The sequence below is a fragment of the Balaenoptera acutorostrata genome, chromosome 5 (assembly GCF_949987535.1).
Source record: "Balaenoptera acutorostrata chromosome 5, mBalAcu1.1, whole genome shotgun sequence".
NCBI lineage: Eukaryota > Metazoa > Chordata > Mammalia > Artiodactyla > Balaenopteridae > Balaenoptera > Balaenoptera acutorostrata.
Window position 1 is genome coordinate 8,689,617 of NC_080068.1, and position 17,159 is coordinate 8,706,775.

General features: G+C 40.8%; 1 protein-coding gene across 1 annotated transcript in view; it reads right to left on the reverse strand.

The window, feature by feature from the left end:
* SPARCL1 (SPARC like 1) overlaps positions 1–17,159 on the reverse strand; it is a 45,625-nt gene that overhangs the window by 6,353 nt on the left and 22,113 nt on the right. Inside the window, exons 2-4 of the mRNA XM_057547149.1 lie at positions 7,703–7,766; positions 2,623–2,799; positions 1,247–2,236 (exon numbers count right to left, since the gene is read on the reverse strand). Coding sequence (XP_057403132.1) covers positions 1,247–2,236; positions 2,623–2,799; positions 7,703–7,756 — 1,221 coding nt within the window. The 5' untranslated portion in view covers positions 7,757–7,766. The remainder of the gene's footprint in view (positions 1–1,246; positions 2,237–2,622; positions 2,800–7,702; positions 7,767–17,159) is intronic.

Below are 17,159 nucleotides of genomic sequence, written 5' to 3' on the forward strand. Positions count from 1 at the left end.
AATTTATATTTCCACTGTGCGTACCTTCACAGATCTTTTCATACTCCAATCATTTCAGATCTCAGAAGGAGGAGACACCAGCCGCAACCGTGGAAATAGACAGTAACCCTCTGAGAACAGGAGCCATTTCTATCTTTATGAACTGGGTTCAGTGCTATATCTCTGGGGATTACCCAATAAACATTGGAACTAACATCAGAAGCGAGGTTGGAACCCCCCCCTTTGGTTTGGGAAAACAGTAGAAATGCGGTATTACCATGTGATTCTATAGTTAAGACATGATTACATTAGTAATCTCTGTGATGCTACTGGGAAATGTTTCTTACCAGGTTTCTAAAATGTAAGAAAACTCCTGCCTTAGAATGGCAGCGGAGTTCTCAGGAATCGAAGTCAGTATTCACCTTGCCCACCAAAAGCTGTGCCGGGTACTCCTGGCCGGTGGCTGCCAGAGTTTTGCATGAAAGCTCCAAATGATTAAACAACCAAATAACAATATGTTTCTTCCCTTCCCTCACCCTGTTGTCGTTTCCCGATTATCATTTTGGTGTGTGTTTGCTTCATAAAGCTGTAGCTGAAGTCTTTGTTCTTTGCCTTTATAGCTAAATCAATAAACATTGCTGGATCTCTTACGTTATTATGTTAGAGGCATTTTGCTAGACATTGGTGATCAACTTGACTATGACCTGGCACCTGCTATCAAGGCATGAGAGCAGCAGTTGTCATGCCCCCCATCCCTCTTATCTATCAGAATTTACCACTCTAGTTAGTGCCAGGGACGTTCAACTGCCAGTATCTGCATCTCTGTGCCTGGAAAACCACGGCACTCTATATGGCCTGCTCAAGGACAGACTGGAAGTGCTGGGGAATTAACACCTCTCCTAGTAATCCTCAGCTCCCTCACTTTCCAAAGGGGATAATTCAGAGGAATGTGCTTAACATGGCTTTAATTATGTACCGTTGATGAGCTTCCTTTCCTTCCCTGTATCACTTCTCCACTCCTCTTTGTTCCCTGAACTTCTCAAACAAACTGCATTAAAATCCAAGATATGCTTCTAGGGGAACCCGAATAAAACAGGCATTTTCAGACTAATGATGGAGATGTAGAGAAAAATAAATAATTATAATATATTTTAGTAAGGTACTAAGAGATAAGCACAAGGGATTGCCAGAGCACAGAGAAAGGTCATGGCTATTTTTTGAAAAGCTAACCACTTTATCGGACAAGCATCATTGTAAATAATCTCACCCCTCGGTTTTCTACAGGTTCGCTGGTATCTACATTCTCATTCTCATGTGCTTCTTCTCTTTGCTCCTCATATTTAACGTGATGGTAATTGGGTTGAGCTCTTTCATTCTCCAGGAAAGCCTCGCTTGGGATGGAGTACTCCTCACTTGCGTTGTGTCTGGGGCCATCATCGCCATCATCATCAGCCCCATGATTTCTGGGCGTGATGTTACCATCATCCGTAGGCTCCACCAGCAAAGGCTCAGAAAGAGTCTCTTTGTCCATCTCCTCATGGTTGCTGACAACTTCAAGGCCAGGCTTTCCTTCTTGGCTCTGCCATTCTTTATCTTGATTGGGCTTACTGATTTTTGAGGCAGTTTCCTCTTCTGTTTCTGCGTTGGAGTTTTCCTCTTCCTGCTCTTGGCCACCCTGTTCAGATTCATCTTTCTGCATCGTGCTTACTTGAGTTGGTTGATAGGACTCTTCCAAAATATCGTCAGACTGTGTACTGTCTTCTTCCTGCTTGCTGTTGGAATGCTCCTTGGGAACTTCTCTCTCCCTTTCTTGGTTATCATTGTGGGTACCAACTTTACCTGGCTCTTTTTCCCCTTCCTCTTCTCCATTTGGGATATTTGGATCCTGTTCTTGGTTTCCTTGAACACTTAGGTCTTGGCTACGTTTGCTGCTCCTGTTCAACTGAGGATGTGAGTCATTTATAGGTTGTTCTTGGTTTTCCTCTGTCTCTGTGATGCTTTCTTGTTGATTAGAATCTACAATGGAACTAACATCATGACCAAGGAATCTCTCAGGGAGTTTTTCCTTTGGAGGCTCACTCATATCTTCTTTTAGGTCCAATGTACCTTCAGTTGGTGTATACTCCAAATTCTCAGTTAAGTCACTTTCACTTTTCTCTTGATCCTGTAATCCCAGGTTTTGGCTGTAACTCTGGTCCTGATCTGCTGACGGGTCATGGTTTTCCTCCTCTGACTTTAGTACTGAAGATTTTTCAGGCTAAAAAGAAAAAAGTTTATCCTTGAAACAAATGATAATGTCATATCTACATCATATTTACAATTCATAAGCCAACATTGAATATTGCTTAATTCTTTTTCTTCACATAATGTCTTATAAACTTATTTTTGATGTTCTTCACATTCGATAGCTACAAGTTTAACCTGAACTTGAATTTTGTGAAATAAAACAATTATGTAGCACTTAAGCCCAAGAAGTAAAACTCATTAATCCTCACAATTCTGTTAGAGATTGGAAGCAGCTGATGTGACCACCATCTTAAAAAAATTAAACTTAGAGTGAATAAGGTAGTCTCTTCGACCACACTTTAGAATTGAGACTTCGGGAGACAAAAGTCTGTAGTAGTATAACCGTGTTACTTTTACCTTATGAGTGGGATGGTCTTCTATGGATACTTCAGTTTCCTTTTCATTTTCTGCATCTTCAGTCCTTACAATGGGGATTGCAGTGTGCTCAGATGTTACCAACATTTCAGCCTGTTGGAAGGAACTCAAGGAATCAGCAGTTGGGTTGGAATGATCAGATAGGAGCCTTGCTTGTGTCTGAAAAAATTAAAAACTGGTTTGTTATTCATGCCTAAATGTTAATGTTTAAAATTTCTAGCTACTTTTTTCTTGTCATCATTGTTAGTAGTAATATATTTCATTTATAACATCAGTTAAAAGATATTCTCTAGAATTTTTAAAGATACAAGCAAATAGTCAGAATATAATCTTAAGTGAAAACAAAATCCCAATCATGATTAAGAAAAAGTTATATATGCAGAGAATGGGGGAAGATAGGGCCAAAATGATTTCAATAATAGCAACCTCTGATTTTTGGAATTATTTTCTGTGTTTTTCAAACTTTTACAAAGCATTTATACTTTATAATTTTGAAAAATGTTGTTTAGCATAAAGTTGAAATCAAATTAACCATAGGCTATAGCACTGTGCATTTTCTTAAATTAACTTTTAAGTACTCACTGATAATTAGCAGAAAAAGTTATAAAACCTTTATTCAATATTTGTGTACTTTCCTAACTCTATCAGTCGTATATTCATCAGGAAATCATGTAGTAAAAAAATAATTTAATCCTGAACTAATTGAAAAACTGTATGAAACAGGACACGAAGTCTAGAAGGGCTGAACAGCTATGGAGTATTATTTCCTTTATAGGAATAGCTCTATTTCTAGCAAGACTGGAGGCATAGATGAAGAGCTGGGCAGTGATACATGATGGAGAAGTTGAACAACTGGACGTAGAGATAAGAGACCCTCCTTCAAGTCTTGACTCTGCTATTTACTATGTGTGGTGGTTTGACAAATTATTCATCTGTACTCTCTCATCTCTCAAGGTGAAGTGAGCAGAAATATCAAGATAAGGCTATGTATACAAGACATTTTGTGAATTTTAAGGGGTAAACCAAGTGAAAAATTACTATAGCTAGTAGTAATATCAAAAAGTGGTAATAATATGAACTGTCTGATATCTTAGGCAGGTGCTCATCACAGATCTTTATTAGAGAGATACTGTGAACACTCATGTCAGACAGGTCCAGGTATAAGTATAAAACTCAGATTTTATTTGAATTGACTTGTCTTTACTCCATTACCAGGTCCTGTAGTGCTGATTATATAATGTAAAGAAAGTCATGGAGTACAGGATTTTACTGATTGATTTATTGACTGATTTAATTTTAAAGTGAAATATAAATTACTTTTTAAAAGTTTTTATTTCATATTGGAGTATAGTTGATTAACAATGTTGTGTCAGTTTCAGGTGTACAGCAAAGTGATTCAGTTATACATATACATGTATCTATTCTTTTTCAAATTCTTTTCCCAGTTAGGTTGTTACATAATATCGAGCAGAGTTTCCTGTGCTATACAGTAGGTCCTTGTTGGTTATCTATTTTATTCTATTCTATTCTATTATTTTATTTATTTAGTTAGTTAGTTAGTTTTTGGCCACACCCCGCAGCATGTGGGATCTTATTTCCCTGACCAGGGATCAAACCCACGCCTTCTGCATTGGAAGGCAGAGTCTTAACCACTGGACTGCTGGGGAAGTCCTGTATTGTTTTATTAATTTTTATTGGAGTATAGTTGCTTTACAACGTTGTGTTAGTTTCTGCTGTGCAGCAAAGTGAATCAGTTATACGTATACATGTATCCACTCTTTTTAAGATTTCCTTCCCATTTAGGTCACCACAGAGCACTGAGTAGAGTTCCCTGTGCTATACAGTAGGTTCTCATTAGTTACCTATTTTATACATAGTAGTGTATATATGTCAGTCCCAATCTCCCAATTCATCCCACCACCCCCAGGATTTTTTTTAGATGTGGTTTCTTCTCTTGCTTCTTATTACCTTTTCAACTAAAAGGAATAATCATATTTGAAAAAATCTCCAGAGAAGCCATTTTTAAGAGGAGCATGGAGAAAGAACGGTGGCCGGTTTGGCAAGTTGCTGGCAGGGGCCTGACGGAGGACAATAGTGGAGGAGACTTTAGGCTTATTAATGGAGAACTGCTTCCCGTCTCTGTGCCCTTCTCCCTCCACTCCCCCTCAGCAAGCTGGAAGAAATGCAACAGCTTATCTTTCAGAAACACAGCAGCTTATCTTTCAGAAATTTTCAGAAAGTGAAATTCTGTTTCATCATTCTCTCCACATGTATATTTGTAACAACATACCCTCTGGAAATCTGTGTGGATTCTCCGAACCATACAGAACCCACTTATTTCTGGAGAATTCAGGCAGGCAGAGAAAATATACAAGATTTTTAACAGGTATATCCTTTGAGAAGATACTTAGTTTTTTAACACGGGACTGAATCTGTATGAAAAATAATTTTCCTAAGAGGGAAACATCTGGAACATGTCTATATGCAGGCGTGTCATTCAAACATTTGGTTCAAAGACCCTTTTGATGCTTGTTTACATAGTGGCAACAGCTGCAAAGGCAAACCGCATTTTCAGGAGAAAACAATGGTTCTGTGGGAACTTCTCTCTGTGCTGAACATATTAATTATCCCACTTCTGTAATTTCAGAGGAAAATTTATAATTACAGCTGGAGTAGCCCCTCACTACTTAAGCCTGATTCTTAGCAGTGCTCATAAATTCTTTTTTCTAAGAACTGCTTGGTCTGGGTGGCATGGTGTTTATCCTTGCTGACACATCTGTCAGCCAGAAGCTATCCAAAAAGCAAGGACAGGGACTTCCCTGGTGGCCCAGTGGTAAAGAATTTGCCTTACAGTGCAGAGGACGCGTGTTTGATCCCTGCTCAGGGAACTAAGATCCCACATGCCGCGGGGCAACTAAGCCCGCGCGCAGCAACTACTGAGCTCACACGCCTCAACTAGAGCCCGTGTGCCGCAAACTACAGAGCCCACGTGTCCTGGAGCTTGCGCACCACAACTAGAGAAGAGATAAACCTGCACGCCACAACTACAGAAGAGAAAACCCACACGCCACAACTAGAGAGAAGCCCGTGCACCACAAAGAAAGATCCCGCGTGCTGCAACTGAGACCCGACGCAGTCAAAAATAAATAAAATATATAAATAAATAATAAATAAATCCTTAAACAACAACAGCAACAAAAGCAAGGACAGGGCTTCCCTGGTGGCGCAGTGGTTGAGAGTCTGCCTGCTAGTGCGGGGGACACGGGTTCGAGCCCTGGTCTGGGAAGATCCCACATGCCACGAAGCAGCTGGGCCCGTGAGCCACAACTACTGAGCCTGCGCATCTGGAGCCTGTGCTCCGCAACAAGAGAGGCCGCGGTAGTGAGAGGCCCGCGCACCGCGATGAAGAGCGGTCCCCACACCACAATGAAGAGTGGCCCCCACTTGCCGCAACTGGAGAAAGCCCTTGCACGAACCAAAGACTCAACACAGCCAAAAATAAATAAATAAATAAATAAATAAAGTAGCTATAAAAAAAAAATTAAAAAAAAAAAAAAAGCAAGGACAGACTCTTAGACGCAGTAGAGAGGGAAGGAGAGAAGGGACAAGAGATAAATTGCTTTGTCTTTTTTAAGGAGGTTGATTCATCCATTTGGTGAAAAGGAAAAAATGGCACAAATCCTTTAGTCTGATTAAGGACGATATGGATCCTTTGGGAGATATCCAAATGATCATCCAAGCTGCGGTCCCGTTAAATAAACAAAGACAACTTTCAGGTATTTTGAGGCGGCTGACATCGGCTCAGCTGATCTGATTTGTGTGTGGCTGATTTATTGCAGTGTGAATGGTGGGGCTAGTATATCTGGCTGTGAAGAAAAGAAAGTTCTAGTCCTGTCTGCTTTCAGCATGTTTGCTTGGACGTACCCCCCCAAGTGTGAGTTAGGAGCTGATTTATGGTTACCATATCATTTCCTGTCCCTAACCTATTGGGTCCTGCTTTCATTATAGACTCAGAATTTCTCAGCCAGTATGTGTTGATCTTGAAGAAAATGCTGCTGGCGAGTGTGGGTATTTGCTCCAAGATTTCTCATACTAATTTCTTAGATTTCTCATATTAACCTGGTGGGCTTCCATAGGAGAATTTATTTATTCCTGTTCTCTTTGGTATTTGGGCATATTCCCTGGCTAATAGACTGTTAGTCAACACTTTCAGCTGCATACTTGTATCTTGTAGAACCTGTTAGCTCTTAAAGAAATATTTTTTTTTGTCGACCTTTTTTTTTTGTTGTGTCTCGCGGCTTGCGGCATTTTAGTTCCCCAACCAGGGATCGAACCCAGGCCCCCTGCAGTGGAAGCATGGATTCCTAACCACTGGACCACCAGGGAATTCCCAAGAAATATATTTTTTTAAAGCACCTTATTTCATCTTTACTAGTCATTCATTCCTTGCTTGGGAAAAAAGTAATTTGATTAAAATAAAAATGAACTTATCTACAAAACAGAAATAGAGTTACAGATGTAGAAAACAAACTTATGGTTACCAGGGTACGGGTAAGTTGGGGAAGGGATAAATTGGGAGATTGGGACTGACATATACACACTACTATATATAAAATAGGTAACTAATAAGGACCTACAGTATAGCACAGGGAACTTTACTCAGTACTCTGTAATGGCCTACATGGGAAAAGAATCTAAAAAAGAGTGGACATGTGAATATGTATAACTGATTCACTTTGCTGTACACCTGAAACTAGCACAACATTGTAAGTCAACTATACTCCAATAAACATAAAAAAATTAAAAAAGAGAACTTCAAACCATTCTATAAGAACATTTTATTTATTTATTTATTTATTTATTTATTTTGGGAGGGTGGTCCCTGATTTGTTTATTTCTTAAAAATTTAGGGCTATATAAAATCAAAACCACCTCACAAGTGATATGATTAACATGCTACTAAGTAAATAGCGCAAGCTGAAGAACATTTTCTTTTAAATGGAGGATTTCTAAACTGAATGTCAGGAAGGAGAGATGTAACAATAGAAGAAAGGATATTTACCGGGATTGCAACTGCAGTTCCCAAAATGAACAGGAAACAAATCACAGACTTCATTTTTCTAGACCTGTAAACAAAGAAGATAATTAGCAGTAGTGGGTAAAAGTTTCCTTGTAAAAGATTAAAAGATATTCTGCTTAGCAAATATTGAACTTGATACTGTCCTTTGTGTTTAAAGGCAATTGTTGTCTTTGTGGACTAACACGTCTGAAAAGACCGATTAATGACAGTTTTTACCCAATCATGTCCCTCTGAGAACGACTCCTTGATTTTTTGGCCCAGCTGTGTTTGGCAGAACCTGTCTTTGTTTTGTTTTGTTTTTATTAATTTATTTATTTTCTTTTATTTTTGGCTGCGTTGGGTCTTCATTGCTGTGCGTGAGCTTTCTCTAGTTGCAGCAAGCGGGGGCTACTCTTTGTTGCGGTGCACAGGCTTCTCATTGCGGTGGCTTCTCTTGTTGCGGAGCACGGGCTCTAGAGTGCAGGCTCAGTAGTTGTGGTGCACGGGCTTAGCTTCTCCGCGGCACGTGGGATCTTCCTGGACCAGGGCTCGAACCCGTGTCCCCTGCATTGGCAGGCAGATTCTTAACCACTGCGCCACCAGGGAAGCCCACCTAGCTTTGTTGATGACTATGCTTTCTTGGATAAAGGCTTTATGCAGATCTTGGGTCTGAAGATTTGTGAGTGTTCACAGAGAATGTAAAAGTCACAAAGTGAAGTAATATAGTGGGGCAGGTTTGGATTAAACAAACTGCTTCTTTGGTGTTGGAGAAACTCATACATTCAATAGAGATTTTTAGAAACGAGACATCGCACTGCCCTACAGGGGCCAGCCATGTTCACTAATTTAGAGGTCGCACATTGGGAACCTGTGAGCTGGTGGTGGCTTGCAGATGGATTGGGTTTGGCAGGCACTGTGTGTTTTAAACTAGCATTCTAAAATCTGGAGCTTTCATGTGAAAATTCAGATTTGTAGCTTCTCTTGAACCATTGGGCCTCTTAGCACCAATATGTCTTTATGGCAACCGCTGGCTGGATCTGAGTTGAGACTATCATCTATAAGTGATGCTGGCAGTTGTACCTGGTCTGTGTCATTTTTGTTATTTGCCATGCATTTGAGTTTAATTAGTTCCAAATGAACTTATTTAGTTTAGAGATGAAACAAGTGAGGCTCAGAGAGGCTAAGTAAATTGGCCTCCACATGAACTCTTAAAATAGTGGGCTGTCTACATTTTCTTGCAGAGTATCCCTAAGCCTGGTAGTCTGAACTCTGAATGGGATTAGGGGTACACTTTTTATTCTTTAATAGAGATTCTCTGGATATCCCAGAACTAGAATATGACTTTTTAAATGATTTTTTAGAGTCACAGTTTTCTATATAAATACATCCATAGAGCTTTAAATATTACTTTGATGTTTATAAAGAAAGTGAGCAATTTCTTCTGCTAGTTACTCAATATTTTTAAATAAATGCTTAAGCGGGTATTTAAAAATATCTTAATATTTAACATTATTCAACTAATTTAATACTGTAACAGCTATCACTTCACACACACACAACACATGCACACACACATGCGCACAGTACTCTTCTTCTCCTCCTTCCCCTCCCCCCTTCCTAAAATAATTGTATCACAATTCTTATTTAAATCACTATTTAACATTATGACCAGGTAAATATTCGTCACAGCTGAGCCAAGTAGCAGTTTCTTGTGTTGAATAATACTTACATTTCTTTTCTTGAACAATATTTTGTTTTTGTCTGGACCTAGAAATTGCCTCCCTTTTCAAAGTACTTTCCCATGTACCCATCACTTATTCTTCCCACATTTTCCAAGGTAGGTGAGGCTATTAAAATAAATCATAATCTAGAATTTAACATTCATTCACTCTTTTCACCAGTATTTATTAGGTTTATGGAACTCTAGTCATTTATATTTTAGATCAGCATATTATTACTAGTCTACTGTTTTGGAAAACTGTTAAAATAGTATAGTTTCAGGCAGGGTCTCTTTATCTTGGCACTATTAACAACTTGGGCTGGATGATTTTCAGTTGTGAGGGCCGTCCTGGGCATCGTAGGATGTTTAGCAACATCCCTAACTTCTACCCATTGCACGTCAGTAGCAAGTCCCTCAATCCCCACCAGTTATGACAACCAAAAATGTCTTTAGACATTGCCAAGTGACCCTGGAGGGCAAATTCACCTGATATAGAACTACTGTCTTAGTAGAAGGAACATGGTGCTTTAGGATTAGAAACACATATATTTGAACTTGAACCCACACTTGCCATCCATGTAATCTTTGGGAAATTACTTAACCCTCTGAACCTCAGATTCCCCATCTGAAAATGGGGATAACATCTGTGATGGTTAATTTTATGCGACAACTTGACTGGCCTGTGGGATGCCCAGGAATCTGGTTAAACATTATTTCTAGATGTGTCTGTGAAGGTGTTTCCAGAAGAGATTAGCATCTGAATCAGTAGATTGCATAAAGCTGATTGCCCTTCCAGTGTGGGTGGGCTTCATGAGAACTGTTGAGGGCCAATAAAAAGTTGGAATAAGGGAGAATTTGCTCTCTCAGCCTCACTGTTTGAGCGGGAACATTGGTCTTCTCCTGCCCTTGGTCTGGAACATATACCATCAGTGTTCCTGGTGCTCAGGCCTTCAGACTAGAACTGCAGAGTTACTTGAGATCACCATGTTTACTGGGTCTCCAGCTTGCAGAAGCCAAATCATGGAACTTTATCAGTGTATATAGTTGAAAGAGCCAATTTCTTATAATCAATCTCTATATATAAACATAAACATAAACACATATCTATTCCCTGCCACCCTGGAGAACCCTAATACAACATCTAATTCAGTTTTGTGAAGATTAGAAGAAGCAGTATTTGTAAAAATACCTGATACCTAGGAGATGCTCAATACATCTTTCTTCTTTCTTTTTTCATTTTCCATAAAAGTCAAATTGCGATTCTTAGATAAACAACTTAGAGCCTCAGAAAATAATAGAATTTAATTTTTGCTGTGAGGTCAGAATAATTTTCCAGTGGACATTTAGAGTCTCTTTTGCCCACACATTTACCAAAGCTCTCTTTAGCTCGAGGAGTCTTTCCTACATTCGTCACAAATAACAATGGAATTAGGCTAAGGCACCGTTATCACATTTCTTATAAATGGTAGCAACATAAAGAGGAAGCAAAAATCAGCAAAAGCATTGTGGGTTTTAAAACTAATTTCCTTCTGATTTTAGTTTTTATAGCACCATGTATAGCTAATTAAATCTGAGAAAATATTTCCCTTTGATTTGATCACAAGATCTCACAAATTCCCTTCACTTTCTTAAATCTAATGCATCTGAATGAGTCAAAAAGAAACATGTGCCCAGTTGGCCAGAGCTTGCATCACTCATCTACTCTTTTGTTCGTTTATTGAGCACTTACTAGACACTGCCTAAGCACAGGGCCACATGGTTCCTGTCTGAAGAGTTACAAAGGAAGAAGTCAAGTAAATCAGTGATTTAGTATCATGTGATGAGTGTGTACACAATGCTGTGGAAATACAGATAAGAAGCATTTACAATTAGGTAGTTAATATTGCTAACATTTACTGAGTCCTAAGGGCTTAAGTTATAGGCACTGTTCTGAGGGTTTTGCGCATAGTAACTCTTCGAATCTTCCCAACAATTCTACAAGGTAGCACTTTATTTTCATCATTTTATTAGTAAGGAAACTAAGGTTAGGTAACGTGTTCAAGGTTACTCAGTTAAGTGGCAGAACCGACATTAGAGACCTAGCTGTTAGGTTTTATGTCCGTGTTCTTAATCAGTACTCTATACTGCCCCTGTATAGAAAAGACTTTCAGAGGAGGGAGTTCTTGACCTGAGATTTGAAAAACCACTCAGTACTAGTTAGCTGTGTGAAAGATGTAAGGGCAATCTAGAGGGTGGAAGCAGCATGGGGGAAAGTCCAGAGTCATAAGACAGCATATGTTTGAGTTGCTAGGGTGTTAGTGGGTGAAGCAGAGGGAGATAAGGCTCAAAACAAGGCAAGTCTCTGTGCATTAAACTAGGAATTTTAAGTTCCAGTTGAAAAGCTATGGGGCTTCAATGACTGTAAGTGGGGGAATGATATAATCAGATTTGAGTGTTAGAAAGGGTCCTTGGGACAGCGATGTGGGGGACAGATGAGTAGAAAGACTTACTAGGAGGAAATTGCAATATCAAGATGACAGGTGGTCAGAGTCTTAAATTTTGTCTCTGGTCTTGAGAATGGGAAAGAGAGGGATAGATCCAGCTTGTACTGGCTCATGAGAGCCAGTTGTTAAATTTCCAGGAATTTTGTGAGCTGGCTATTAAACAAAGCCATCATTGAAAATTAAAGTATATACACTTACAATTCAGTTATATTAAAAACAAAAGAAACAAATACTCAAAACTCATCATTTTATACTTATTTTACTACTTTTACTGCTACTACTCTCTTGAGGTTATTTATGCCTGTTGTATCTGTAGGTGGAAATACTATATAATGTGTGGTAATGCACTTCTCTTCCCAATTCTATTCAGTGATGTCACATTAGTAGCTTGAAATCAACCATGGTGGGAGGATTACACCATGGAAATCATCAAATGCTACTAATCCCCCATCCCCTGCAAAAGCTGGTAGATAAACATTTGCCAGTATACCACTGGATAGTTATGAGAAATATTTAAAGCCGGAACATATAAGACAATGTCAAATTGTGTACTGTGGGAAGAAGCGAAGGAAGAGTCTTGGGCTATTACATTTCTAATTTGGGCAACTGGGTAAACAGTGGTGGTAATACAGAGATAAGGGATTATAAGAGTTTTAGAAGAAAGATGATGATTCGTTTTGGACTTGTTGGATTTGAGCAGAGATATACTTAAATGAATGGGTCTGGAGGTAAGCATAGAGTTTGGGGCTAAAGGTATAGTTTGAGTGTTTTTCACATGAAAAGCTATACAGTGAGTAGAACAGAGGGCAGGAGCCAGAACCCTGGTGAGTGAAGACCATTAGGTGCCATTAGAGGATGGGAAGAACTAACCATACAAAGGATGAGAGAAAGGAGAGTCACGTAAGAAAAAGAAAACATTAAATGTTACAGAGAGGTCAAAGTAAACAAGTCTAGGGATTCACCACTGCATTTGGAAATGCAGAGGTTATTGGAGAGTTGAGGGAGTGTAGTTTTGGTGCAACAGTGTTGGTAGAGGCCAGTCTCCAGTGACTGGGGAGTAGATAGACAGTAATGGAGTGAAGACAGTGAGTGTAGACCACTCTTAAGATGGTTGACTATGAAAGGAAAGAGAGTAAGATGGAGATGGTAGCTAAAGGGGAAATGCAGTCACAGGAAACTTTTACTTGTATTCAGATGTGGTCGTCCAAGTCTTTTCTATGCTAAGGGAGAAACATAAGTAATGAATGAGAAGATAGACAGGAAGAGAGGAAATGTGGTAAACATGATGGCCTCCAGGGAACTGCACCTCCTGGGATTCATACCCTGTGACTTTGCCCTTGGCCTTGTGACTAGTTCTGGCCAAAGGGACATTAGCAAGTAGGATGCCAGCAGAGGCCTGGGAAGCACTTGCAAAGTGGGATTTGTCCTCCTGTGGAAGCCATCTGCCATGCTATAAAAATGCTTGGACTAGAGGCTAGTCCAGACCACTGAATGATAAGCAGTCACATGAAGAGAACCCTGGAGGATGAGAAACCACAAGGGATGGTTCAGCCCCAGTTAAGCTCCCAGCTGGTTGGAGCCTCATGAGTGACTCCAGACAAAGTCAACAGAAGAATGCCCCATTTGAGCTCAGTACAGATTGCAGAATCATGTGCAAATAGGGGGACTGGTTTTAAGCGATTTAATTTGGGGTTGGATAGTTATGCAGTAATAGATAACTGAAATGGGAGAAAACAGAGAAGTTGCCTGAGTCATTGGGGAGGCAATATTGCACAGTGATTAAAGACATAGGCTCTGAAATGGGACTTCCTGGGCTCCAATACTTAATTTGCATAATCTTGGGTAAATTATTCAGCTTTTAGAAGCCTCAGTTCTTTATCTGTAAAATGATGATGGAGATTAAGTGAGGCGATAGACTCTCAGTAAGCCCTTGATAAATATTTGCCTGTCTCATATAAACACAGGTGGAAGGTTTAACTTTGAAGAGAAGGAGACTCTTTGTTCTTCCAGACAAAAGGGAGGAAAGCTTAACTGTAAGGATACGTTGAGGTGAGGCCCCTAGAAATATCAGTCATTAAGTTGGACTCAGTTACACCTGCCTCACATTTATATAGCATTTCACAGTGTAAAAAAGATTTTCTTGTATACTGTTTCATTTTATCCAATAAGAAAAGGAGGGGAGATAACACTTAACTATAAAGAAACAGAAGCTTGAAGAATATAAGTTATTTGGCTAAATGTGCAAGACTTAAGAGGTGAGCACAGATTAGAACGCTGTGCTGTGGACTCAGAATCCAGGGTTCTCACATGGTCGCACAGAACAGGCTGCAAACTAGACATCAGAAGTCTGGCTTTGGTACTGCCAAGTCCTAAGTGCTACTTTGAGAAAATTACTTAATGTCTCCAAACTTCATCTATAGAATGGGAATAACAATTCCAATGTCAAAGGGAGCCATTGAAGTGGGGAAGCTCTTTGCAAACTCTGAAATAACATACACGTGGAAGTGATTATTATTTCCATTGCTCTGCCTGGTGGCTGTTATCAGTATTATCATTATAGCCATTTATGTCTTATATTTAGTGTGGTATAAGGGAAATGAATCTTTAGTGTTCCTTACTTTTTCTCCTCCCTCTTTTCATGTCTTCTTCCCCTTGGTGACATCAAGCTACCCAGGAGTCCTAGTTCCAAAATATTTTCACATTTAGTTCACTCAATGAAACAAACTCACATGTCCTATATTCCACATATTTAAATTCTAGTTTTCTATATGCATCGAATCCATAGGTAGAAGATAAGAAAATTTCTAAGTTAATGCCTTTCTAGTCCTGGTAAGAGGTATCTTCACATTGGCCTTAACCTAAAGGAGCTACAGAATGCTGAGATTCTTGGCATAGCTGTGGAGAAGACATATGAAGGCAGAATAAGTATAGGGTTTGTCATATGAGCTTAGGTGGCCAGTTGTGCAGGATTTTTGGGAGTCAACCCCAACTTTTGCTGCATGGTCCCTGATTATTTACTGTGTCCCAGGTTGGAACTATTTTTTAGGGGTCTCATGTTTATTTCCATCCTGAAATCAAAAACAATTTAAAGACAGTATATGGTTATGTCATTTAGAATGATCCAAGTGGGGGGGACCTTCAAGATGCTGGAGGAGTAAGACATGGAGATCACCTTCCTCCCAACAAATACATCAGAAATACATCTACATGTGGAACAACTCCTACAGAACACCTACTGAATGCTGGCAGAAGACCTCAGACTTCCCAAAAGGCAAGAAACTCCCCACGTACCTGGGTAGGGCAAAAGAAAAAAGAAAAAACAGACAAAAGAATAGGGACGGGACCTGCACCAGTGTGAGGGAGCTGTGAAGGAGGAAAAGTTTCCACACACCAGGAAGCCCCTTCAATGGTGGAGACGGGAGCTGGGCAAGGGAGAATATTGGGAGCCATGGAGGAGAGCAGAGCCACAGGGGTGCAGAGGGCAAAACAGAGAGATTCCCACAGAGGATCGGTGCTGACCAGCACTCACCAGCCCAAGAGGCTTCTGTTCACCCGCTGGGGCAGGTGGGGGCTGGGAGCTGAGGCTCGGGCTTCGGAAGTCAGATCCCAGGGAGAGGACTGGGGTTGGCGGCGTGAACACAGCCTGAAGGGGGCTAGTGCGCCACAGCTAGCCGGGAGGGAGTCCGGGAAAAAGTCTGGACGTGCCTAAGAGGCAAGAGACCATTGTTTCGGGGTGCACAAGGAGAGGGGATTCCTTCCCTGTGTGCCCACAGAGGCAGAGCACAGCCTAAATGAGCTCCAGAGATGGGCACGAGCCACGGCTATCAACTCAGACACCAGAGATGGGCAGACACTAAGGCTGCTGCTGCCACCACCAAGAAGCCTGTGTGCGAGCACAGGTCACTATCCACACCTCCCCTCCTGGGAGCCGGTGCAGCCCGCCACTGCCAGGGTCCTGTGATGCAGGGACAACTTCCCCGGGAGAACACATGGCACCCCTCAGGCTGGTGCAACATCACGCCAGCCTCTGACGCCACAGGCTCGCCCCGCCTCCTCCGTAACCCTCCCTCCCCCCCGGCCTGAGTGAGCCAGAGCCCCCGAAGCAGCTGCTCCTTTAACCACATCGTGTCTGGGCAGGAACAGAAGCCTGAGGGTAACCTACACACAGAGGCGGGGCCAAAACCAAAGCTGAACCCCAGGAACTATGCGAACAAAGAAGAGAAAGGAAAATCTCTCCCAGCAGCCTCAGGGGCAGCGGATTAAATCTTCACCATCAACTTGGTGTACCCTGTATCTGTAGAATACCTGAATAGACAACGAATCATCCCAAAATTGAGGCGATGGAATTTGGGAACAACTGTAGACTTGGCGTTTGCTGTCTGTGACTGACTTGTTTCTAATTTTTATGTTTATCTTAGTATAGATTTTAGCGCTTGTTATCATTGACAGATTTGTTTATTGGTTTGGTTGCTCTCTTCTTTTTTTTAATTACTTTTTTATTTTTTTATTTTAATAATTTTATTTTTTCTTTTTAGTTATTATTCTTCTTTCTTTTTTTCTCCCTTTCTCTGAGCCGTGTGGCTGACACGGTCTTGGTGCTCTGGCCTGGTGTCAGGCCTCAGGCTCTGAGGTGGGAGAGCCAAGTTCAGAACACTGGACGACCAGAGACCTCCAGGCCCCAAGTAATATCAATAGGCAAGAGCTCTCCCAGAGATCTCTGTCTCAACACTAAGACCCAGCTCCACCCAACGGCCAGCAATCTCCAGTGCTGAACGTCCCATGCCAAACAACTAGCAAGACAGGAACACAACCACACTCATTAGCAGAGAGGCTGCCTAAAATCATAATAAGGCCACAGACACCCCAAAACACACCACCAGACACAGCCCTGCCCACCAGAAAGACTAGATCCAGCCCCATCCACCAGAAAACAGGCACCAGTCCCCTCCACCAGTAAGACTACACAAGCCACTGAACCAACCTTACCCACTGGGGGAAGACACCAAAAACAATGGGAACTACGAACCTGCAGCCTGTGAAAAGGAGACCCCAAACACAGTAAGTTAAGCAAAATGAGAAGACAGAAATATGCAGGAGATGAAGGAGCAAGGTAAAAACCCACCAGACCAAACTAATGAAGAGGAAATAGGCAGTCTACCTGAAAAAGAATTCAGAGTAATGATAGTAAATATGATCCAAAATCTTGGAAATAGAATAGAGAAAATGGAAGGAAACTTTAACAAACACCTAGAAGAAC